General features: G+C 39.4%; 2 protein-coding genes and 2 non-coding genes across 6 annotated transcripts; all 4 read right to left on the bottom strand.

Moving 5' to 3' along the window:
- Positions 1-506: 506 nt before the first annotated feature.
- RIT1 (Ras like without CAAX 1) lies at positions 507-9138 on the bottom strand. Of its 2 annotated transcripts, XM_054563472.1 has the most exons (7): positions 9015-9138; positions 8669-8773; positions 8187-8331; positions 7712-7768; positions 4857-4930; positions 4441-4632; positions 507-3057 (listed from the first exon to the last, which is right to left on the bottom strand). In XM_054563472.1, the coding sequence occupies exons 3-7, from the start codon at positions 8290-8292 to the stop codon at positions 2827-2829; spliced, it is 660 nt and encodes a 219-aa protein (XP_054419447.1). In that variant the 5' UTR covers positions 8293-8331; positions 8669-8773; positions 9015-9138; the 3' UTR covers positions 507-2826. The 2 variants fall into 2 exon arrangements, with proteins under 2 accessions (XP_054419447.1, XP_054419448.1); XM_054563473.1 differs by lacking the exon at positions 8669-8773.
- Positions 9139-10470: 1332 nt separating this feature from the next.
- KHDC4 (KH domain containing 4, pre-mRNA splicing factor) lies at positions 10471-25752 on the bottom strand. Of its 2 annotated transcripts, none has more exons than XM_054563400.1 (14): positions 25673-25752; positions 24956-25172; positions 22368-22496; positions 21932-22011; positions 20376-20428; positions 19968-20131; positions 18973-19184; positions 18333-18393; positions 16992-17049; positions 16494-16753; positions 14373-14564; positions 13398-13510; positions 12645-12736; positions 10471-11788 (listed from the first exon to the last, which is right to left on the bottom strand). In XM_054563400.1, exons 1-14 carry the CDS (start codon positions 25708-25710, stop codon positions 11589-11591), a joined length of 1869 nt encoding a protein of 622 aa, XP_054419375.1. In that variant the 5' UTR covers positions 25711-25752; the 3' UTR covers positions 10471-11588. The 2 variants fall into 2 exon arrangements, 1 of the variants encoding a protein (XP_054419375.1); XR_008528268.1 differs by having other exon boundaries at positions 11750-11788; positions 13398-13482.
- LOC129062497 (small nucleolar RNA SNORA42/SNORA80 family) lies at positions 15423-15559 on the bottom strand. Its single transcript, XR_008528287.1, has one exon. It is a non-coding gene; the product is annotated as a small nucleolar RNA SNORA42/SNORA80 family (small nucleolar RNA).
- On the bottom strand, positions 19534-19662 carry LOC129062502 (small Cajal body-specific RNA 4). Its single transcript, XR_008528291.1, has one exon. It is a non-coding gene; the product is annotated as a small Cajal body-specific RNA 4 (non-coding RNA).
- Positions 25753-25897: the final 145 nt, after the last annotated feature.

The following is a 25897-nucleotide window of genomic DNA, read 5'->3' as shown; positions in this document are numbered from 1 at the left end:
TGATTCCAAACCTTTCTCCCCACATAGGTAAGTAAAGGAAAAGCCCAATAATTTGTTTACAAGTTCTGTATTGTGCCATACAAACCATCTTCATATACAAGGGTGTAAGTGAAAAATGGCTCTTCCTTCTCCTCCCCAAACATCACAGTGGACCAATTCTTGCTAATATATCATGAAGTTAAAACATATATCCCTTTCTGAATTGTAGACACTAGCTTCTAAATTTTGTAACTTACGAATCTGGTACGGACATCAATAGTTCCAGTGCTTTTCAACTTGTCCCTGAATTTTTGTCTCTGCAATGTTTCAGGCAGTAATTGATTTTAATGCCCACAAATTTGATAAAGCTGACTACTTAGAGCTTATAAATTATGTACACTATATGATCACTGAGAGATATGACTTATACACGTGATACCCCTCACACTATTTAGCACCATGGAGAGAATTCTGAATACTAATTGATAGGCTAACTAATCCAACAATCAAATATATGACAGTGATAGTTTTTTTCTTAAAACTTTGAGAGTATGTTTATTAAAGCTGGGGACAGTGAAACAAGGAAGGGCCTAGGATAGAAGAAGCAACAGGAGAGGGCCTAGGTGAGGCTGTTTTGGCTCCCCAGAGACATTATAGGAAAGAAGTGCGCCAAGGTGGGCCTGCTGTTAGCTCACTGGGGAGTAAAAGTCACAGTGACAGAAGTGAGCCAAGGAGGGGCTACTACTGGCTTACTGAAGAGTCAGAGAAATGGGGGTCTAACCCCAGAGAAGATTCTGCTGCCCATTGCTTCCCTGGGTACAAGTCTCACGGGGACCCTTAGGGTTTAGGAGATGCACACCTGAGAAGCAACACATGCTTAGGCATGTTCCCAAGAGGGAGGGCCCTGATAGTGACAGTCTTAAAAACATTAATTTCTATTTTTTCTTTTACAGAATACAAATTCCCTCCTGTCTTACAGATCTATCTTTCTGGCAATGTTCTCGGCTACCTTGTCTGTCACGAGTAAATATATAGCTGTCAACTTCTTGCTTGATGCTAATAACACTTCCTTAGGTCATTAGTAATGACAGCAAATGCATTAAACTTAAAAGGCTACGGGCTAGTTTATGTGGTGAAATACTGTTAAAACTGAATTGCACTGTATCTATTTTCTATCTTCATGCTTCTCCATGAACCATTTTATTCCTGTAAGACTGTCCTGCAAAATTTAATTCTGGGTCTTTTGCTTTTGAATGGCTTGAGTACCATAAAACATGACTTATCTAGTAGCAAAAACATTTCCAGGAGTTTCAAAAGGAACCAACTACTCAGCTAAAAAAGTTAAAACCATCATTTTTAAGCTTAGAACATACAGTATTGATTATAAGGAAATATACAAAAACCCTGTCCTTCTGCCTATAATAAAAATGGACACAGTAAGTTGAGCTATGTGCTCTTTAAGAGGCACTTCACAAAATCCTGTTCTTAAGAGTTTGATGTGGACAAGAACACTGCTTTAGTGACATGTAATGTTCAATATATACTACACTACTCTTAGCACTTTTGCATTTAATCTCCACACATAACCAGTTCAGATACTAAACTATCCTGATTCTAAAAGAGAGAACTAACCACCAATATTTAAAGCTGTTTCTTCCCAGGAAAACAGTTTCTCAATTATGCAGATTATCAAAGTGGTATTCTCTTAAGCTAACCTTTGTCAAGGCTCAGACACCCTGAGGTGAACTTAGTAAGATCCTTGTAAAGAAATCTTCAATGAGAAACTCATCGCACGGGAATTTTAAAGCTTCAAGGCTGGCTCGCTAAACAGAAATACCACAGGCTTTCTTAGAACACCAAGTCTAGTGATTGTCAATGTCATGGAGGCACGTATACAATTTTACTCAAACTGATGTCTCTTCTGTACGGAAAATTCAGTCAGTCTCACGAAGGGCCTAAAAACATTTTGCCAGGCCTAGCTCTTATAAAGAGCACAGGGAAGCTAAGGAAAAGCACCAGGAAACAATTAATGTAAATATATTGGTGAATGCATCTCCGGTGAAAAAAAATGAACCTGTACAAAGCAATGGTTGTTCCAACTAAGGATTTAGATTAATTGAGTTTAGTAATGTAGTAAAGGTTCCCAAACTGTTTACCTTTGAAGGTAAAAGAAAGTCCAAAGCCCAAAAGGAAGAGTAAAAGAACCTTGTAAGAGAACCCTTCATTACATCTTAAATGCTTGTTTGTTCTCACCCATCCCAGTACACTTCTTAGCAAAGCTAGGCCCATAGTGGGAATACTGTTCTGACCCTACTGTTTTTCTAGCCAGAACATATGGCCCAAATCTCCCAAATCTCATCACTGCGTAACTGGCAACAGGGGTCAGTTCCACAGCTATTTGCTGAACTTCGGCACCGATCTCTTTAGCACTGGTTTCTCTATATTATTTTTCTTCTGTCTCCAGGAAGTACAAGGTAAATAGAAAAGACTGAGGTCCTTTTCTGGAATAATCCCAGGAGACTGAAGGTGAAAGATAATGTGTAGCAGTACATGGCAAAAAATTCTTCCTGTGAGCTTAGTCAAGCACACATGGTATACATAGTCCCCTGGATAAAAACAATTTATATTAATTAATTAATAGCAACAGAACCCAAAACTATAGTAGGTCAAATTCTAATGTGACTTAAAAGCAGACAGTGCTCCACTGGGTTAATAAATCAGAATTAGCTAAGAGACAATATATTAAATACCACATCACTGGAAACTCCCAGCGGGCATGCCTCCTTCATCAGTTACTTTTACCGGACTGCTGTGACTAAGCACTGCAGTTACAAACACTTCCCAACGTCAAGTTACTGAATCTTTCTTCTTCCGGAATGGTGATTTTAGCCTCTTCCATACGCTGTTTTTGGGTTTAGACTTTTTCTCCATGGCCAGTACTGCCTCCTTTTCTTTCCTACGTATCTCCCGGACAAGGGCATGGAATACATCATCGATGTAGTAGCGGTATGCAGCAGATGTCTCAAAAAAGGGACAGCTGAATTCTCGGGCCAAAGCCAATCCTTCTTCCTTGGTGACCTTTAAAAATGTAAACAGGAGAAAATTTATAGTGGTACCAGTGGAAAACAATTGCAACCACCCAGAAAAGTGAAGGGGCTACCTGGACAGGAAGAGAGCTCCTCTATTCTGGGAGTATTTAAGCACAATGCAGTGCTTTCTGTAATGCTGGGAGGCTAAACTGCATGAGTTCTAGGATTCCTTCTGCCTTCAAATTATATGAATCTATTAATATTCTATTTTAAAGATAACTTTTTGGAACAGGGAACAGTTATAGGTATCAAACATGCAATCTTACTATTCTTCATACTTTTCATTTTAAGAAAGTAAAACACAAGGCAAACAGATGTATACTTTAACTATAATAATGAAAACTATAAGGAACCCAAAATTGATACGTCCAGTTAGGGGTATGCTATAATTTCTCCTACTTTTGGGTATTTAGACTTTTTCCTAATTTTTTGCTACTATAAATAGCCTGGCAATAAACATTTTATGTATAAATCCCTGAATAGATTTTCTGGAGTCAAACTACTTCCAAAAATGTGTACCATTCATTGCTTCTGCTACTACTCATAAGTGCCTGTTTCGCTACACCTTCAGAAACTCTACACCAAACAGAAAAACTTTAAACATCATTGCTAACTTGAAAGGTATCACATTCTAAAATCCTCTACAATTTCTCTTATTCTCTCTTTCCAGGGCTCATAATCCGCACCATCAGGAAGTATATCTTAAAGTCTAACTTAAGTTTCTTCTGATGCAGCATAAACAGATTTATTTCTGATGGACTTATTTCCCAATGTTCAATTGTCAGGAACCGGCTGCACAATAAGAGGTGAGCTTCAATGTAGGGCACTTGAATCAGCCTGAAACTCTCCTCCCCCAACCTGGTCCAGGAAACATTGTGAGTTATTGTCCACAAAACCAGTCTTTGGTCCAAAAAGGTTGGGGACTGCTGACTTTATGCATATTCTATGTGTCATCTGATTACTAACCTAGGGATTTTGTCCTGTAAACTGATTCCTAAAATTTAGATTTTATCTCAAATAATAGCAAATTAGTATATACCAGGAAATTTTCAAGGTTAGGGAGAAGCTAACTTTATTTTATGGATTTTATTTATTTATTTTTAGAGAGAGAGGAAAGGGGGAGGAAAAACATCAATTGGTTGCCTCTCGCATGCCCCCCAACCAGGGACCTGGCCCACAACCCAGGCATATGCTCTGACTAGAAACTGATCTGGAGACCCTTCAGTTCGCAGACTGGTACTCAATCCACTGAATCACAACAGCCAGGGCTGAAGAAGCTCATTTTAAACTTTTACTTTAAGACAGAGGACGCTGTAAGCAGAACAACAAAATCCCACTAAATTACAGACAGCATTTTTAACTCTATCCTCACCTGTCTTAGCTGCTTTAGGTCAGACTTGTTTCCTACAAGAACCACAGGTGTATCATCAGTACGTCGAACTCGATAAATAAGCTGTTTAAACTCTCGAACTTCATGAAAACTTCGACGATCGGTGATAGAGTAACAGATGATAAACCCTTCTCCTGCCCTCATATACTGATCCCGCATGGCTGTAAACTCTGCCTAGAAGGGAAAAAGGATCATTAATGTACTGATGCAACCTAGACCTACATACATGTCACTTATTTATTTCAGATTAAAGAAGAGATAGGTTGATTACCTGCTATCCTGAGTCAGAGAGTGCATGAAAAATTAAAAGACATGAACTAGTGATATTCTTGGCATAAGCCTTCTCCTCTTTACTAGAGGGAAAAGGTCTTTATTCATAGCATTCTGGGATTTGATACCTGTCCAGCCGTATCCAAAATGTCCAGATTGGCAGGCTCATCATCAATACGGATTCGGATTTTATAAGCATCTTCTACAGAAAGAAGAAAGGTGTACTATGAATCCAAAATGCAGGAATATGCAACTCTACTTTAAAATTCATTTTATGGAAAAGCAGACTGCACAAGTTCTTTCAGTGGCCACGTTTTCTCAGGAAGCATGCTAAATCCACTGAGATACATACAATGGGTCTTCACCTAAGGTTTTTACCCTCCACAGCTTAAGCTTGTTTAAAACTTTACCTACAACTCTATTTTTTTAAATTCTCATCTGAAGACTTTTCTCATTGTTTTTTGAAAGAGAGAAGGGAGAAAGAAAAAAGAAACATCGATGTGAGAAATATCAATTGGTTTATGCGCCCAGACCAGGGATTGAACCTACAACCTGGGTGTGTGTCCAGACTGGAAATCAAGCCCATGACCTTTTGGTCTACAGGATGGTGCTCTAACCAATGAGACACACCGGCCAGGGCCACCTACAATTCTAAACTAAAGAAGGATTCTGAGAGAGTTTTTTTTTTTTTTTTTAAATATTAGGCCAAAAAGTAACTTTACCATTTATTAAATAGTTATTAGCCCTGGCCAGTGTGGTGCTGTTGGTTGAAGGACAGTCTGTAAACTGAAAGGTCATGGGTTTGATTCCTGGATAGGGCACATGCCTGGGTTGCAGATTCAGTCCCTGATCAGGCTGCATATGGGAGGCAACAGATTGATGTTTCTCTCTCACATAGATGTTTGTTTCCCTCTCCCTCCCTTCCCTTCTCTCTAAAATCAGGAAGCATGTCCTTAGGTGAGGATTAAAAAAAAGTTATTAGATGCCAGGTATTACACTTAGTAATTTATATACATTAACTCATTCAATAACAATGCAATGAGGAATTATCATCTCCACCTTACAGATAAAAAAGTAAATAAACTCTAAAAATTGAATCTCCCCACATTATACAGTAAATTAATAATATAGCCAGAATTAAAACTCAAGGCTGCTTGACTCAAAAGCCACATATACTTAACCATATGCTATAGTTCCTCTATGTCCATCATTTCAACAAATGCTACTTAAATCCTTATGTATTTTCTTACACATTTTTTCCTTGAACCCCTGCTCTGACTCTTCCTCAAAGTGAAGATCCCACTAAATCAATGTTTCTCAAACTACAAGTCCATTAAGATTAGTGAGTTGTGAATGAATTTAATGAGCTAGTTCCAACTCATTCTCTTAAAACTAGTAGAAACCTTAAATAAAAGAGAAAATGCAAGAAGTGCACCACATTTAGTGAGGTACACAGTTTTGCGTTATTTTAATTACATGTGCATATGTATATGATATATGCAAACACATATTTAATACGTGTACTAGTTACAATATAAACTTTTTCTTAGAGTTAGCAGCCGCAGTTTAAAACAAAATACACTAAATTATAACCGTAATGGGAACAGGCACAGTATCCTTTTGCTCACCACTCTACCCCCAGGGCCTACCACAGTGCTTGGGACATAAAAGGAACTCAAGTGACCTAAGTATTTGTTGGTGAATCAGTTCATATTGTCAGGAGAGTAGCTGATTATCAATGGGGGAAAAAAAAAGATATTTTTGGAATTTTAAGTACATTATCCTAAGCCTTAACTTGGTTTTATTCCTAGAATTCTCACCAGAGTTTGAATCCCTGAAAAGTGTTTTAAATTTAGTACAGCACATTAAAAAGCAAGCGCTGTTGCTACTGTCCCCCATCCACAGCATATGCTATACAAAATGACCACATCCAAAGCTGGGTTAGCACAGACACTCACTGGCTTTGTGGAAAACAAAGCAGCGGAAGCCTGAGTTAATGCAAATCTTTCCTAGAGTCCCACAGACCATGACAAAGTGTCACATCCTGAAAATACTAGTTTGGCAGACCAACACTCTCAGGTTTTATACTGAGACATAACCCCTTTGAATCAAACCTGCTTCCTTATGGTTTAGGAATGACAGTAATGTTCTTAAGTCTTTGTAGAGAAAAGCAATTTTTAAAAAAAGGCAAAATAAAGTTACTTTTTACTCTAACAGTATTAAGGATTATAAAAGACATGAAGGAAGACCTTACTATTTAATGAACTTGAGCTATAAGGAAGTAAATGAAGAGCTTCAGTGGAAGTCCAGTCTCTCCATGTCTGGACTGTTAAAGAGTTTAGCAGACTGGCTCTACTTGTTTTTCTGCTTCCTTTTGTGGAAGTTCAAACCAGCTGACTCATAGCTACAGAGTCAGTCTCAAGTCAGACCCTTAGAGAAGTGACAGCAAAAGGTTTCTGTTAAGTGGCCTTTAAACTTTTCCTTTAATCTAGCAATATAGTATAACCATAAAAATATGACAAAGAAAGTATCCCATTAATGTTCAGTAAAAGACAGAAACTAAAGATAGCTTATGTCCACATAGAATTAAGTGAGGAAAAAAATACATTCATTTGCTTACCAACTGCTCTGATACTCCTGTTAAATTAGACACCAAGAAAGGCTCCAAATATAAAAAGTTAAAAACCGTTTTTTAAAAATGACACCAAGCCCTGACTGGTGTGGCTCAGTGGACTGAGCTCTGGCCTGCGAACCAAAGGGTTACCGGTTCGATTCCCAGTGTAGGGCACATGCCTGGGTTGTGGGCCAGGCCCAGGTCCGGGGAGGGGGGGGGGGAGAAATGCAACCACACATTGACATTTCTCTCCCTCTTTCCCCCCCAAAAATAAATTAATAAAATCTTTAAAAACAACAACAGCAAAAACCTGACACCAAGACACTTTTATGGGGTTTATTTAGAAACCTATGTGACAATCTGACTTACCGATGGTGGGGTCATGATCTTCTGGGAATCGGTGGCTGATGAACTGCATGGTCATGGCTTCAAAACAAGAAATGAATATTAAAACCCACCCAAAGGTTACTGACCCACGGAGAGAATTCTAAGTATCAAAATGGCATGATAGCCAGTATCCCATTTGGTTTGAGTAAAGTCATTTCTTTTAAAGAATTTCATCCTTAGTTCTTTTTAAAAATATTTTATTTACTTATTTTTAGAGAGAGGGAGGGAGGGAGAAAAAGAGAGAGAGAAACATCGATGTGTGATAGATACATATACATCGATAGGGTTGCCTCTTACACAAGCCCAACTGGGGACCTGGCCCTCAATCCAGGCATGGGGCCTGGCCAGGAATCGAACCGGTGACCTTTCGGTTCACAGGCTGGCACTTAATCCACTGAGCCACAGAAGCTAGGGCTCATCCTTAGTTCTTATAAACAGGAAGAAAAATTTCACCTACCACTCTTCCCTACACCACCAGCACCCAGCATCACTAGTTTGTATTCCCGTGAGAGCCCTGCAGGGCTGCTACAGCAGCTACCAACTGGGCGAGTTCCTGAATCCATTCTCTTGAGACTCCTGGGCTGCCACAAAGGAAAAGGCACCTACCAAGAAAGAAGAAAATATTTAATTCAGGATGGCAACAACCCTGAGGACAGTCCCAGAGCCCGTGCCCTGCATGCCCATACCACTCCTGCTTCCTGCTGGAGCATTGCAGGGGCGCTCCAGGTCAGTTCAGTCCCATAACACATCATAGGTTTTCCAAAAGAAAAATAAAAGGCACAAAGGAATTCAGAATTTCTTTTCAGACCGGGGAACTGCACAGTAAGGTTCTGAAAAGGAGACTGAGGTTTGGGGCCTTGGCCTAGTGGCTCAGTCGGTTGGAGCCTGTGTCCCATACACCAAAAGGTTGGGGACTGGATTCCTGGTCAGGACACTTACCTAGGTTGCGGGTTCCATCCCCTGTCCCCAGAAGCGGCCAGTATGGGGAGGCAACCAATCGATGTTTCTCTCTCACATCAATGTTCTCTCTGTCTCCCTTCCCCTCTAAAATCAATAAATATATTTTTAAAAAATTTTAATAATAAAAAATAAAATTAAGGTTTGGGGATCAAAGGCAGAGTACCGCTCAGGCCTCAGGGGTGCTCTTACGACCCCCCCCCCCCACGCAGTCTCAAGGTTCCGCCCCTCCCGTTCTTCTCTGAGACAGCGCCCCTCCCTCAGGGGCACCTCCGCCGCCATCACGTCCCCCACCCTTCCGCCACAAGAGGAGCCCCGCTGCTTGTACCTTCAGGACGTGAAGGCCACGCCGAGTCTGATCACCCTTCCGTCCTCCTTCTCTCTGGGCGACGATCCAGTACTGACCCGTGACCCCTCCCGCAGCGGGGGAAGATGGCGCCACCAGCGAGAGGGGCGGAGCTGCCCCCTGACGTAGCGACCGGGGAGGGACCTGACCCTTCCAGGTCCTCTAGCCCAGTTCCGGCGACTCACCACTAAAGGGCATTTATTCGGTAAAGTACTGTGCTCCAAGTATGCACACAAAAACATGCTAAAGCTATTATTTATACAAGTCAAGGATGATGGAGGATGCGATGAGACATATAGGGGTCCCTTTAAATAACTTACTCAGGATTGCCTGCTGCTTGTGATTAATTGACCAAATGTAAAGGGAAACCGGAAATCGGCACCCACCAAATCCTCCCCCAAAACAGAACCGAGATTCAGTTTAGGGCTTAATGGCAGCAGCAGCAACAGCAAGATTTCCCCAAGGAAAGTTATGACTTGCGGTCTTGAAAACAGTAGATCTGATGTCAAAAACCAGGTAATATAGTTGAGTTTCAACCTTTTTCATCTCATGGCACAGGTAATTACTAAAATTCTGTGGTACACCAAAAAATATTTTTTGCAGATCTGGCCAAAAAAATGTAATTTTGACTCATTCACACAAGACAGCTATTGTGTTGCCTGTTGTCATTTTTAATTTGACAATCAATGGGAAAAGAGGTCAGGATCCTTGACTAGTCAGGTATTGCAGTTTAAACTCCCTGTTGTAGTTGGGCAGTTTTGAATTCTAAACATATGTAAATGAAACCCATTAAAACTGTTTTGTTGTATACAAATGGACTACCCACCAACAAGAAATAAACTGGAATTTTCAGGTGGTCTTGGAATACAGAAATAAATGAAAATATCACTGTATTTCTCTATTTTACTAGAAGGGCAATCTCTTTTTAAAAAAGATTTTGAGTGGGGGAGGGAAGATGAACACCAATGTAGTTACCTCCCACCCTCCCCCCTTCGCCCCCAACTGGGGACCTGGTGCACAACCACGGGAGGTACACCAACCAGCAACCCCCTGGTTCGCAGGCCAAACCACATCAAATCCACTGAGCCATACTAGCCAGGGATAGAAGGGAAATCTTCAGTCTGTTGAAACTTCTGCCCACCCTACTTCCTTTTTCAGAATGCTTTCCGAAGAATAATTTGCATTTCTTTTAAAGATGTTTCATTTACTCAGTCTCTTGAACCACATTTAACACAGGAGAGCTAAAATATAAACACCCACCATGATACAGTCCTTTACATTTTCATCTGAACTTTCAGGGGTTTACTTTGGAAAGCCATGAAGCTCATACAACTGTATGCAAACTTTTGGGTCCATGTATTTTCCTGGTGGGGTTAGAATGTCATTGTGCTGTAAGTGAACAAATTTATGAATTTAATGTATGGATGGGTTGTGGAATAAAAAACAGAAACCACAAGCAGTTTATACATTTATTAATAATGACATTATGGTCTAAATATTTACAACATATAGGAAACCAGAGGGTAAGTTTATACAAAGCCAGCCTGCAAAGTATTCAAATGTGCAAAAAATGACAGTTCCGTATCTCAAACTACTGATTCAGCAGACTAGCTCCTTCACTTTCACACATCAGTATTTGATACAAAAAAGTTCTTTTGGCAAAACCTGTAATGCCAAGAAAAAGACAAGTTCCAATTTCAGTCACTAAGTCCACCATCCTATTGCCAGCAGTCAAATCTCTCTATTTTAGCTGCAACCAGTTCTGAGAGAGACAGAACCACTGTTTTCATTTCTATGATGAGTTCTGACCAGCTTTTGATCAAGTAGTTTTCTCTGACCCAGTTGAAGACAAGAGCTTAGACGAGCAATAACAACAGCAACGGCTATCTGAGTGAGACAAGTGTGCCCGAGGATGCCAGCTTTGGATCATCCCAATAAAAAGATACAATGAAAAAAAAAACACAAAACTTCATTTTACTACCCAGGATCCAGCTATATCTGACCATTTTAAATTAGTAAAACAGCACTCTCCAAAACAGAAAGAATCCAACAATGGAATAGGGATGAGGAATTTGTAGATTTAGTGCCGAAAGGAAAATATGGTCTTAAAATCATTTCCCCACCAATAAATAGTAAGGCTTGGTTTTTAACAAGTTATTATTAAAGCTGACCATACAATAGCAAAATACAAATAAAACTGTCTATGTCAGAATAGGGGCTATGTATTTGGAAATGCCGGACCAGGTCAAATGTATACTGGAATGACCCCACTGAGATGCTCTGCTGAACAAGCACATTTCACCAACTGTTAAAAAAAAAAAAAAAATCTTCTGAGACAAATTTGTGATCCTAAGTAAATTTTAACAGATGCTATGCCACTGAAGAAAAAGGTATTTTAAAAGGAATGAAAGCCTTTTAAGAAATGGGACACTGCATCTCTAACTTCTGCAAAGGTCCACGATGGTTCCCAGTACAGGCCAAAGTCTTGTTAAATCAAGTGCATGCATTATTGCTAAAGAAGAGTCACCGAGGGTCAAAACTCTGTTCCACTGTTTCCTACGGGGCCATCCAGAATGGCATCTGTTGTTTAGCTCGTGGTTGTGATGACGGGTACTGATATCCCAAACTCCAGCCCTGTGGAAAACTACTTGCATTTTTATGACCTCCATGTTCCTCCTCTTCGTCCGATGAATCTGCAGCATAAGCCACCAAACCAAATCCCTTCTCTGCAGTTTTCATCTTCTTGACTGGATAATCTAGAATGAAGAAAAACAACCCCAACCCCGTTCCCCAAGAAGGGAAAAAAAAAGATAATACCATAAATTCGTTAATTAAAAAAAAGATGTTAATTTTAAGTGGTTAGTTGGACACCATTTTCAGGTCACAGGGTCAGTGGTCACCCAAAAGCGTTGAAGGTCACACGAAAAACAGCACCAGCATCAGCAAATGTGAATCCACCAGAACCATGTAAGAAAACAGAGAAAGAAAAAAAGAAACACAAAAAAAAAAAAAAAAAAAGAAAAAGAAAAGAAAAAAGGAAAGTTAGCAAGTGAGTCTCTGGAGGCTGATATTTCACCTTTTAAAGAGTTTAAAGAAAAGAAGAAAAGAAAAAATTTTACTTTCTTCTGTTCCTTTTTATTATGACTATAGGCATGCACTTCTAGAGTTCTGCAATACTAAGAAGCAACATTTTTTATAATAGCCACACGCTGACCATTCCCAACCAACAGAGCTTTGAGCGGAGATGTGGCTCAGTTCTCAACACACACAAAAAATCAATCTTTATTTAAATCTGTTTCAATTAGCTCCAAGTGTTTAGATGAGTCAACAAAATTTTGAAATGACCTACCAATCATTAGTATTTCCTACAGTTTAATATCATTGATGTTATATATAAAATGTAAGTCGACTGACTTTTCTAGACACACGTCGGTTGAAAATAAAAGGCTGTGTAACTATATGCTGTCCATATAAATAAAAAAAAAAAGTATTCTCATTAGATTATAGAGGTTGGATTAAATACCTAAATGAATCACACCTTTAATGAACACCGGGTTAGAAAACTACTAGCTTAAAGATACCCCCACAGCCCCCCAGTGATACCTCACTCACCATGGCTCCCTGTTAAGGTCCCAGACCCATTCCTTTCATCAGACTCTGTTTTTATTCCAGTCACTGGAAAGGCTGGCGGAGGCATCAACTGCCTGTTAAAAACACCACCACAAAAAACAGACATGACTCAGATAAATTAAATTTTAAATTCTCCAGTAAGGATAACAATACAGCCTGTAGTTAATGTTTCATGTTCCTTTTCACCATTAATTTCAATCTTTTTACCTGACCCTCTGTACTTTAAGCTATTTTCAAGTTGTAAGATTATGAGGCTTTGTCTACATAGCCAGGCCATGCCAAAAACATAATGAACTGTTGTAGAAGTGAGCTCCCTCTTATGAAGGTTAATAATAATAATAGAGGGAGGGGGAATTCAAGCACTGGACAGCAGGCTGGACTCCTGTTCAAGAGCATGACTCTAAGTAGCAAAAATGGCTTGATTGTATAACTACTGCCTACCCTGAAAAAAAAAGGGGGGGGCGGGGCAGGCCAAGATGCAGACAATGAGATTAAAGGAAGATGCCTGAATAAGCAGGCACTGAATTTCTCAAAGCTAAGTATAACTGCTTCTAAGATGGGGGAAGTCATACCACCACACTTTCCACTACTCTAGCAATTACAACAGGAGTTTGATCCAAGTGTTATCATTTGTTTTAGAACATGGAAGCTTGTAACAATGGTCACTATTTATACTAATGGTGTAAACAAATGGCATATGAATACATTCATATAATTATTTTCCAACTAACTTACCTGTCCCTCTCTCGCTCTTTGCCTGAGGAACTTGCTGGCTTCGATCCTGCACCTTCAACCTCATTCTGACTGGAGAAGCCTGTACCTAAATTAGTCATATGAATGGGTCCATGCTATGAGCAGAAAAATACAGTGGCATTAGCAAATCTACAACTGCTGTATAGACTTTAGCTCCTTAATGTAACTGTCAAGTACCTCATCTGATAATTTGAAGTAAGCTGAACTACACAGCTCCATGAGACCTGGAGCATAACTAGAGTCAAAACAGAGCTTATTTTTCTCTGTCGGGATGGTCAGGGACGTTGTGATTCGTTATGCTATGTCTATCTGTATAAACCTAGTTATAAAATACAGAAATACTTAAGTTTATTTCAAAAGAGTGTTTCAACGATTCCAGCAAAAAGGAGCCTTTCCTGATAAAACAAAATTGCATCAAAACTTACATATTTTAAAACTTATCTTTAAAAAAAAATCTTTAGTGAATGACTGTATTTATAATTATGTGTATGCACAGAATCACTGCATTTCTGGCACTTTTTTGGCAGGGGAGCAGGGCATTGGAAAAAAAAAATATCGCCCTCTTTTAGAGAATAGTAAACCAAAAGCCAAGGTTTTAAATATAACCACATATTGGTAGAATGAGCTTTCAGTGAGATGTGCAGGGAAGTAAGAACTATCAGAAGCTTGCAAGAGTATGAATGAGTAGTACAATATTCTATGGAACTCCTTCCAAATGTTAGTCAGGAGAGCTCTCCAGGTAGAGAGTTTTATATGCTCCAAATACAAAACCCACTCAAAAGCAATCACTCTTGCTTTAAATTAATCCCCCAAGGATAAAAAACCTAATCTACATGGATTCCAGAAAGCAGGAATCCTGCTGTTGGGAGGACAGTTGATAGAGATGTGAATTTATCTTCCTTTAAAGGGAGAATATCAAGTAAGATTAGGAAACTAAGACAAGGTAGTTTATTTAACCTGGTATCCAAGAAGTCCAGATTCTCGTTCATCTGGTAGCTCTTCGGTGAATCTCCTCTTCTGTGCCTGGGGCTGAGTTGGGAGTGGGGGCTGAGGCTGAGGCTGGGGCTGGGGCTGGGGCGGGGGCGGGGGGCCAGCAGGCAAGGCAGTTTTGACAGGAGCAGCAGGAATAAAAGGCCCACTCATCGGACTCTGGGGCAAAAACAAACCGAGAGGAAAAAAAAGTGTGAGAATCCCTAGCGAAATAAACAGTGATTACAATATACTTCAATGATCAACATGTACTACATCAATCTTTTACATTCTGGTCCTTAGTTTCCTTCATGTATAATTTGCTAACAGTATTATCTAGCCTTCTCACCTTCATGGAAGGGAACATAAAACTGATAATCTCTATAGTGCTTTCAACCCTCAGGAAAAGCTTGCTGTGCATTTGTGCTATTAGGAGCAAACATGACCCTTAACAAAAACTCCAGCCACTTACTTAGTTCAGAAGTTATTTAGCAAGAACACTCTTACTTAGAGCTCTTCAACTGACGTGACTAGCTCTTTCTAGATGATACGTTTTGCTAATGTTTGTGGCAAAGGCAACTTCATCTACCATTTCCATGGGTAAGCTCTTATGTCATTTATGTCAAAAGTCTGTCTAATCTTTTAAGAGGTTGTTCCAAAAAGGAATAAGGGGTTATCAAAAGACAGTACAGATTAAACAAGCACTTCTAAAAGAAAAACTCTAATGAATAATAAATGGCTAATATTTACTGACTACTTGGATTATCTTACTTGATCCTTCCAACGCTTTGAGATATTAAGATACCCATTTTACACAGAGGGAAAACCAAAGCCTGAATAGGTTATATCATATTCCAACATCACACAGCTCAAAAATGACCACTCCAATCACTCTGCTATACTGCTTTCTAATTACAAAAGAGTGTGGCTCAAAGCTGGAGAACTGTAGTATTCAGCTCTGCCTAAGAATAAAAGGTACAAGTAATTATGACTAGGGACTACAACAGAATTTAGTCCAGAAGTCCTTTTTTCGTTTCACAGTGTACAAACCCCTTCAGTGCTCACAGCCCACAGATCAGGAGGCTGGGCAATGGTTCGAGGTTGCAGTTTACTCTGGCGTGGGCACACTATGAGAGGCCCACAGAGAAGGGCCCACCATAAACCCATTACCACGCTCTCTCATTGGTCACTCCCCTGCCACCAAGGGTTGTATATAATGCATCTAACTGAGCTAGCTGTCTACTTTTCCCCTAAAATTCTGGTTTCTTATGGTTTGAGAAATATATACCAGCATTTATCTTTAAAACAAATTTACTGACATGAGAAAAACAAATTTACTGACATGAGAGAAAGAGAGAAAGAGAGAAACATTGATTTGTTGTTTTACTTATTTATACATTGTTTGATTCTTGTGTGTGCCCTGACCAGAGATCAAACCTGCAACTTTGGCACATCAGAGCGACACTGCAACTACGTGAGTTACCCAGCCAGGGCTATCCCAGCACTTGTAATCCTCAAGTTTGGCAATTTCACATATATCTTGAACACCTGTTTATGGTATATTTCTAAGATTAGGAATTCCGTTCCAATCCTCTAAAGGTGCAGTATAGGCGAGCCTCCTTATCCTTGAGGACTGTTTTTTAATGTTGTAAAGTCACACAGGTAAATCATGGCCACAGCATGGCACACTATGATTCTGGCATGCTACCTATTTTTGTCAATCAAGTGTTACTGGCACACAGCCATGCACATTCATTTGGTATTGTCTGTGGCTGCTTTTGTGCTACAACAGCAGAGTTGCAGTAGTTGGTGACAGAGACCAAGTGGCCCAAAAAGCCTAAAACATTTACCATCAGACCCTTTGTAAAAAGCTTGCCGACTCCTGCTCCTAACTGTAAGGTGGCAAGACTCATGAAACTAACTGTGAACTTCGTGATGAAATGTACACGTACACACTAAAGTATTCAGGTAGTTTGATGGTAGTAACACAGGAAGGTAACAGGAAAACAGTACCTCACATTATATATGACTTCTGAATAACACCACAACCTTTCCTGCCCCAGTGTTTCCTAATTCAATGGTATCATGTTTCATGTCCTGGCATCTTACCTGTCCAGTACTAGCTGGAGGCTGCACTTGTGTTATCGGGTATTGTGTTGGCACAGGTGCAGGTGGGACTCCAGTTGGTAATGCTGGCAAGACTCCAGGTGCCAACGAAACAGCTGGTGGCACTATGTTTGGAACTCCATAGGGAGGCTGAATTGGCTGCTGAGGAGGGGGAACAACAGGGTAACCAGACTGATAGCCATTGGATGGATAATATGGTGGTTGAGGAGGGACACTACTTATAGCAGAGGGTTGTGTATAGCCTGAGGGGGAAGAAAAAAAGTGTTTAATCAGCTGCAGCAGAATGAGACATTTTAGCTGAATATTAAACTTAATCTCTAGGGAAGAAAAATACTGAAGCGCAAATGGCTTTCCAAATTATCCTAAATTGAAGGGAACACTATTAGTGCCCTGGCACAGTTAGTCTAGCCTCAAGTATCGTTATTTTATTCATAAATATCACTAGTAAAATATTTCTTAAACACTTCAAGACATACACACCTGGTAAAGGTACAGCAGTATTAATCTGATTCACAAATCTAGAGTATTCAGCATGAACCTGAAAGAGAAGGGAAAACAAATAAATACGGCACAGTCCTAATTTCTGAGTATTTATAAGGGATCTAATTATGTAACTTGAGCACCAAACCAATTAGGAATTAAAATATTTCCATGAACGTTTCAATTAAATTTAAACTTGTTTATTCTTTTAATTATTGAGTGACCTGTCCTCAAGGAGCTCATGGTTTAATAAGTATTCAGTGCTTTCCCCCTCCAGTTCTTAGCATTTCACTAAGTCCATAACTTCAAGTAGCAACAAAGAAAAAGACAGAGAATGGTCAGGGAAGGCTTCTGGTTCAAGAGCTAGTAAATGAGGTTACTTTACAAGAGCAAAGAAAACAACAGCATCCAAAAAGGGCACCCTTCAATATGATGGAACACAAGGTTGAACATATTCAACCCCCAAATCTGACTTCCTTTAGGTGCTGTAAAAACAGCCCTGTGGTTTAACTTTTTGGTCATTTGTTTATAAAATAGAGAGAATGGATAATCAAATAAGCAATTATACTAAAGGCATTGCTAATTGGTTTTACACTATTACAGTTCTACAATTACTTTAGCTAAAGCTAGTATTAAAAAGAATTTGGAATGCCCACCCTAATAACTTGGCCAGGATTAAACGCATTAATCTAAATAACTGCTAACATTGAGATTTTATGGCACTAATGTAATATGTTTCAAAAGTCCATAGTGAAATAGTTGCTGAAGAATACATACATGCTAACTGTGCCCCTGACTAGGAGAATGTGTCTTCGTTAAAGAGAGTATTAATTGCTAGAAAGGTGTAGTGGTTTGAATAGCATCTCCCCAAAATTCACGTCTACCTGGAAGCTCAGAATATGACCTTATTTGGAAACAAGTTTTTTGCTTATAGATTATTAAGATGAGGCCATAGTGGACTAAAGTGTGTGTTAAATCCAAAGACTGCTATACTAAGAAGGAAAGACAGACACAGAGAAGATGGAGGCAGAGCCTGGCGTTATGCTGACACAAGGCAAAGAATGCCCAAGACTACGGGCAGTCACAAAGGGCTGGGAGAGAGGCGTGGGATGGGTTCTCCCTCAGCTTTCAGAAGGCACCGACTCCGCTCACACCTTGATTCTGGACTTCTGGCTTCCTGAAGTGTGAAAGAATAAATTTCTGTTGTTTTAAGTCACCCAGTTTGTGGTATTTGTGTGTGGCAGCCTAGAAAACTAATACAGGTGGGAAAAATAGCTAAGACATGGTCCAAAATGGCAACAGCTATTCTAAATGAGTGTCAGGCAGACAAATGTACCTCACCGTTTGCAAAAGATTCTCACAGAGCTTCTTGGCAGCAGCAAGGCCTTCTGGTTTGGGATGACTGCAAAGAATTAAGAACCAACAATTCAAAGGGCAGAAAAATAAAGGATACAGGATTCTGTTTCTACTTTGTATGCTGCTTTATAAACTGAATATATTCAATGTAGCACAAACGTAAGATTCTATAAACCACAAAATAGGGACACAAAATAATGTTGTAAGCCCTATAAGGTATAACTAGTATCATTACCACATTATTTTATTGGTCTTTGAGTAATAGTACTTCTTGCTATAAAGAAATTTAAAAATATTGTAACCAGTGCCACCCCAATAAATTTAATGAAAAGAAAAAAACACTGTGATAGGTTTAAGTCAAAGTTATTGTAGGCTCATAACAGATCACTTTAGGATCACAGACTTGTATAAAACCCAAGGACTTGAATACTAAAAAGATAATCTACCTCTTAATCCAAAAAATTTTATTATCTAATTATAGAATGATTACTCCTAATGTTAATACTTAAGTTCTTCGTGTTACTACTTATTAATCCCATTGTTCTCTTTACTCCTTGTGAATCATTGCTGCCTGTAATGTTGAGTTGACAAGGATTCAAAAGTTGTCAGCCCCATCCATCCATACCTGATGTAAATATACATAGGTTCAAAAGCTTCTCGGCCAGATGCTGGCTCAATGCAGCCTGAACCCTTGCCTCGCAGAAAGACTTTGGCACCTGTTTCAATCTGAATGTGCTGCAAATAGGAGCAGCCTGGACCTTCCACTTTCTCTTTGACATTAAAAGTGGGCACCGCATGTTCCAGACCCACAAATAATTTATCTTGAACGTAATGCATCTGTAGAACAGAATACTTCTGGTTAAACAGAGAATACATAATTAAATCCTAATCTTGAAAATAATTACACAAAATATTTTAATTCTCCAGATACTTTTAATCACTTGCAGAATAAGGACCCCTATAATTTTTACCAAGAGTGCATAAAAACAAGCCGCATCAGGTAGCTTAATTTAAAGGAGAACTACAATTCACATATGTACTTACAACACTTAACACTTTACTGTCCAGCAAAATCTATTCAAGAGGTGAAAACCCATATCCAATACTGAGTAAACATACCCACTTCCTCTCGACTGATATACATTAAGAAATTATAGCAAAGACAGCATACTGTAAAACTGGAGGAGAATGTTGGGTAGCACAGTCAGCCCCGTGATATCCTCCAATAAGGGCTGCTCTCTCCAACCCTTTTTTCTAGGAGGATTGTATCAGCGGAGTCTTGCTTCATCAGACCCTGCCTTCTTAGTCCTCCAGTCACCACCGAGTTCACATATATATATTTATATTCAAACCACTAACTTCAAATGTACAATGTGCATACTCTTTGACCTATCAAAATCCTCTTTCTGGAATGTATCAGGAGGAAGAGATGTGTGCTCAGATGTTCACTACATCTTGGAAACCTAAACGATCCATTAATATGGTATCAATAGCAGGTAACTTTCAGAATGGAACTTCAGAATTTTATTTTTTTTCTTTATACTGTCCATTATATTTGGCATATATCATTTTTGGAGAAATGATAAAGCTGTAAATGAATGCTCTCACTACAAAACATACCCCTGACTGGAAGGGAGGCTTCTGGCTAACAGCTGGAGACAGCTGCGTAATGGGCGCTGGCTGGTGATAGACAGTGACTGTCGCACCATTAAAAGTTGGACTTGTCCCTGTGGCAGCTTTCACCACCCCATTGGTGATGATTTCTTTGATTCGGTTTACAGCTCCTAGGGAAAAACACAAAGTAAGACACTATACCAAAGAAATGAATGAACTGACTAGTACCCAATGATAAACATAGGCCAATACTCATTTATTCAAGTTTTAATCCATTTTATAGGTGACTCAGGTGTTTGGCTCCCAATCTGTAAGCCGCTATGTACATTTACAAGTAGTTCATAAACAGTATTACACACAGCCCTGTACTTTGCCTTTCACAAAATGTGTATATGAGCCAAAAACATTACTTACTGTCCACTAATTCCCGTGTCTGGCCCTGAACATGAAGGTATAATGGACGATCCCTATAAAGAAAAATATAAATGATCCCAAACTCATCATAACCAAATGAGAAGCTAAATGAGTTACCAAAACTAACTGGTAACATTTAAAATTTCCCAATCAGTAAAAGGGACTATACAGTACATGGAAATGATGATTGCTAATTTCTAAGGGCATGGTTTAACAGTAGGGGACTGATCAACTTTTCAGGTTGCTTACGGCCAACTGACTCACATAGGGATCAAATCTGTTCCTATGGGTTCATAAATATTAGTATACAGTCAACTGAGATAACTCCAAGTTTGAGAACAGAATTCCTTCCTTTTTGTTAGGTGTCTAATAGGTCATGGGCAAATGTGCTCATGGCTGTACAAATTAACGGGGACAAAGTGATGGTGGCACATACATTTCTTTGAAGGCCCACACCAAGACTCTAGATTACAAGTACACAAGTGGCTTAGATTCAAATTTTGATTATAATAATGCAGAAGGTGACCAATAACCATACCACAATAAGCTGTAGGTAAAAAAATAACTGCGTTTAAAGACAAGTTTGAAACAGCTCCCAGAACATTTAAAGTTGAAATATACTGTTGGACTGAGGGGCAAATTTTTGCCCCCAATTATATTTAATTTCAACCAATGTTAAAAATGTAGTCTCGCCCTGTCTGGTGTGACTAAGTGGGTTGGGCATTGTCACTAGTTCAATTCCCAGTCAGGGCACATGCCTGGGCTGTGGGCCAGGTCCCCAGTTGGGGGTGTGCAAGAGGCAACTGAGCAATGTTTCTCTCTCTCCTCTCTCTAAAAATAAATAAAATATTTTTTTAAAAATGTCTTGCCTGAGCACCTGCCTTAAAAAACTGAATACCGGAAAGGATGAAACTAAACTGACATGAAATATTTACATGGATAACCTACAACTTATAATCATCAGGGAGGCATTAAGGAGTCTGATAAAGACATTTTTTTAAAACGGAAGATTACAACAAAGTATGAGCTCATTTGTTGGGGGAAAATAGTTTCATGGGAAAATAGTTTAGAAGTATATATGGCCCTGGCCAGGTAGCTCAGTAGGTTAGAGCTTCATCCTGATCCACTAAGGTTGTGGATTTGATCTCCTGGTCAGGACACACACAAGAATCCCAATGAATGCATGAATAAGTGGAATAACAAATTGGTATTTCTCTCTCTAAAAATCAATAAAATTTTTTAAAAAGTATAGACATTAAATGTTAACAATAATTATCTTCTCTTATACTTTTGTATAATTTGTTGCCTTTAATAAAAACATCGTGAAATAAAAAACTAAAGCACAGTAGCAAAGAGAATAACCGTAACACTTCTTGTATCTGTTGGAGATGTCCCGTATTCTGCAAGAAAGCATATACATGCACATACAAGTATATCTATTAACCAAAGTAGCTACTAATCAAACATTTATCTATGCTCCCTAAGAATAAAAGATATGAAGCTAATGTGAGTCATATTCCCAGCCCTTCACCAAAGTAGAGGATATGCATACACACCCTGGTCCCACTTTGGCCTTCTCCTCAGTTGTCATGAACCTCCCTCGAGTTGACACTGCAGCCCCACTAAGTCGGCTAATCTAAAAAGGAAACATTCTATTAAAAAGATGATGTGGCAATTAATTTCAATGACAGGTAAGAGGACACATTTTGCCCATCCATTCATCCCACCAATAAGGCAGGTATGAGTTCTCTCAGATACCTAAAATCGTAGTTTTATTCTCACTCAGACCAACCTAGGGAATTCACACGTATCTGTGTCTATCTTCACTAAGAAGTTCCTCTGCAGTTAAATCAAACCCAACCCTGACTTTGGAGACTGTGGCCCAAATCCACTAATAAACATCTCACTCATGCCTGTCTGTATTTAGTAGTCATATTTTCTGAAACCACACCCATCCACAACATTCCCCAAAGCAGCCCAACATCTCCGCACCTCATCTTGAGTTTGTCCACGAGTCAGCAAGTTCCTGCATGTGAGAGGCACATCATTGATCTCTACTTCAGCTACCACCAGGTCATCCTTGCTTTTACTGCTAGTTAGGCCTTTTCCAGGGGCCTGAAGCTATAAAGAGAAATTAGGTTAAAAAGCTTACTTAATGAAATTAGTATTTCTTCATTGTCCAATTTACAAGGACACTTTCCAAGTCCTGCCACCTCCTTACCTTTCCCTTCACCTGCCTGCAAATATACTTGGAAACACTCCTCAGTCATTTTTATAAATAAAACAAGCAAATATAACCTCGCTAAAATAACACCCTGTACAACTCATTTACTTCATGGCCACCATCAGATTTGTCTACAAGCTTGGTCATGTGTGCATTTTTATGATCATATAACTATAGAAACTCTATAGGCTAGAAGCTGTTATCTCCAAAAGAAAAACTAAAGGGCCAAGTAATGATGTTTTACAGGGCAAATTATCTAGCTGTGCATGTAGTAAAAACAGGGTAGAGTTCAAGACACAATGCACAACTCACACATCACATCTGTGTAATGGGAAATTACCTTAGTGCCAATACTATAATCACAACATATCAAATTTGACTAATTCCACCCTTGCAATATCAAAAACTCTTAAACTGTATCTAATTAACATTCCACCCTATTACTTTCTTTAAGGAAAAACAAAGAGAATGGGTGAGAAGCCAAGTAAGATCCCCACATCTGAGCAGGTTTCGCTCAATTTAAATTACAGGCAACTCCAGATAGCTGGATTTGAGTGTTACATGAAAAAATGTTATTCTAAAGATAGCCTCCTCCAACCACAGCTGTCCTAGACTGATGTCTCTCAAATCTGCTCAAGGAAGGTAAAAGAGTTTTCTTTGTGCTAGATAAATTTTTAAAATGTGGACGCAAACTACATAGACATATCCCCTTACCTTTGTTTAGCCCACGTCAGTATGCACCACACTTCCTATCTCACTGAACCCTTACGGCCTCTTTTAAAAGTACATTTTGGTGTTGTCCAATGGAACTTGCTGGGATGATGTTAGGTGTTCTCTAGCTGGCAGTCCAATCTGGCTGCCACTAGCCACATGTCTACTGAGCACTCAAAATGTGTCTAGTGTGGCTAAAAAACTAAATTTTAAATTTCATTTTTAATTCAAATTTTAATTTATATAGCTACCGGCCTGGACTGCACTGGTATGTATTACCAACCCCATTACAAAGGAGGAAACTCAGGCTCATCTGTCAAAGCCACACAACCAGTAATTGAGGATTCTGGGTTTTAAACCTAGGTATTCTGGTTCTAAATTCAGTATTTATGAACCATACTGTCTCCTGCTGAGTCCATTTACTATTTTAAAGACTATTTTTAGAGAAAAAAGTGAGTCTAAATGGTTAACACCAGTATTTTGAATTTTAATATACAAGTTGCATTCCAGCTTCATCAATGTCCTTTTAATATTTCCTTGTGTATCTTAGAAACGGATAATTGACTCACGCAATCTTTGCAAACCATAAAAACACGAGCGATAAACTTCCAATTCTCTAAAAGTTCTGATTCTGCATTCAGACAGGTTAAGGACTACTGATAAACATTCTATTAATGTTATTTACTGACAATTTGGAAAGCTGACAAAAAATTTCATTTTCTTTCCCCCCCAGTTTTATTGAGGTATAATTTTTAAAATTACATGGTGAAATAGCCACCAAAAACATGCTAATTAAAATATCCATCAACTTACATTCCTTGCATTTTCAAATACGGAAATCATCCCTTCACATGTACCAAAGACAGCAAATTTAAGCTAAAAGAATTTTTAAAAATTTTATTTACAATTAAATGGGCAGCCCTGAAGCACACTAAAATCTCCAAGTCTAGAGGCTTTTAAGCAAAAGCTAAACACCCAACTGTCTGAGGTGACTCTTTAAGTAGATATCAGTGCCTACCATTTACAGAGTTTGGACAAGTTATTTTACATTCATGCAAAACAGTCACTATATACTCATTATCCTGTAGGAAGATTCTTGCACACTATGGCAGTTAAGTTAAAGGTTTCCAAGTTCAGATCCATTCTAGCTGTGAGATTCTAATTATACCAGGGATTTTATAAAATGACCAAGTAATTTCAATTTGCGCTGAAAACTACTACCCATGGAAATTATTCTTTTATTTCACGTGTAATTATACTTGAGTTAGGCAGTCATTAGAAGTTGAATCTATAGATTATAGAGTCATTTTAAAGCTCACTTAATTTATTTGAACTTCTCTTTTAAATTTAGGGAAAATGTATATATATCTACAAACATATTACATTATTGCCTTACATGATTACATAAACTTAAGCTGAAATGAGTGAACATAGACCAAACAATCTATTTGATCCATAAATGTAATCAGCTCAACCAAAAATGCCTCGTAAAAACAAATGACAAATGTCATCTGATATTCCAAAACTAAGTGATCTTTAAATTACTGTACCGTTTTCCCCTTCACTAACACAAATGATTGTGAGTACAGGATTACGAAATAACTCTTAAGATCGCAATTAGCAGAGTCTCCTCAACTGCAAATACCTTCTCAGCAGCATTTTGAGTTGGTTTCAGCTTCCCTTTGGCCATGAGCATGGCATTGATCTTGGCAGCCACAGCAGCAGCAGCATCTAAGGCTCCAGATGGAGCAGCTGTGGTACCCCCAGGGCTTCCCCCACTGCTGGTAACCTCTCCACCTGGGGCCGTCGGTGGGAGGAAGAGAAGGGGTGCTGGAGCTGGTTGGTCCCATTTGCTCCGCCGCCTACGTGAGTAAAAGGAAAATAATAGGCTCCCCAAAAGCTTTCATTTATAGTACTACTCCCTTACTATGCCTTAGCACCCCTTTTTTCTCTATCATGTTCCCTTCACACCTTCAAAACTCCTATCGAGGCTTGAAATTACCATCTTAAATAGAAAATTACTGCAGTATTTCCCCATATCCTTACTTCTTTCCATCTTTTTCCAGTATTTACTTTCCTCCCCTCCCGTCACCAATATTAAGAGACTTCACTCTGTCTCACATGCCCTCGTTTTCGCCTTCCCCTCGACTCGTCCTTCCAAAAGTCCGTTCCTTCCTCCCTCTGATCCCCGCGGCCTTTTACAGGAGTTTCAGGCCTGCTCACCACCATTCTCAACAGTCTGGCCCTCTTATGCGTACACTTCCCACCTGAGCGTCCCTCTACCCATACGCAGCCCCCCACGGTCCCTCCTTCTTTCCTAGGGCCCCTGCTTGCTGTGATTCCCTCGCCCGCGAAGCTTTACCCGCCGGCCCCTGGATGTGTCGCGCTCCCCGCGGACATGGCGACCGGTCCTGCTCAACCACCCGCCAACTACCCTACAACCACCTTCCCGTCACTTCCGCCCCCAACGCCCTCACGCACAGTCTCTTCCGGTCGGGGGAAAGGAGTTCCGGTTAAAACGTCTATTCCGATTGGACTGTCGTTGATTTCAAGGCGTTTGGCGTCTGACACCGGTAGGGTGTGACTT

This window comes from Pteronotus mesoamericanus, unplaced genomic scaffold (assembly GCF_021234165.1).
Source record: "Pteronotus mesoamericanus isolate MK-2021 breed Mesoamerican mustached bat unplaced genomic scaffold, CSHL_Meso_final scaffold_705, whole genome shotgun sequence".
NCBI lineage: Eukaryota > Metazoa > Chordata > Mammalia > Chiroptera > Mormoopidae > Pteronotus > Pteronotus mesoamericanus.
The sequence above is the reverse complement of the archived record's forward strand: the minus strand, read 5'-3'. Positions and strand labels throughout refer to the sequence as shown.

Excerpts from the sequence above, each read along its gene's own strand:
- RIT1 (XM_054563472.1), bottom strand. The coding sequence starts at position 8,292 with ATGGATTCAGGAACTCGCCCAGTTGGTAGCTGCTGTAGCAGCCCTGCA. Across the intron at positions 4,931-7,711 it reads AGATCATGACCCCACCATCG|AAGATGCTTATAAAATCCGA; the intron begins GTAAGTCAGATT and ends TTCTTTCTGTAG. Across the intron at positions 3,058-4,440 it reads ACCTAAAGCAGCTAAGACAG|GTCACCAAGGAAGAAGGATT; the intron begins GTGAGGATAGAG and ends ACATTTTTAAAG.
- KHDC4 (XM_054563400.1), bottom strand. The coding sequence starts at position 25,710 with ATGTCCGCGGGGAGCGCGACACATCCAGGGGCCGGCGG. Across the intron at positions 25,173-25,672 it reads ACACATCCAGGGGCCGGCGG|GCGGCGGAGCAAATGGGACC; the intron begins GTAAAGCTTCGC and ends TTACTCACGTAG. Across the intron at positions 17,050-18,332 it reads GTGAGAATCTTTTGCAAACG|GTTCATGCTGAATACTCTAG; the intron begins GTGAGGTACATT and ends CTTCTCTTTCAG.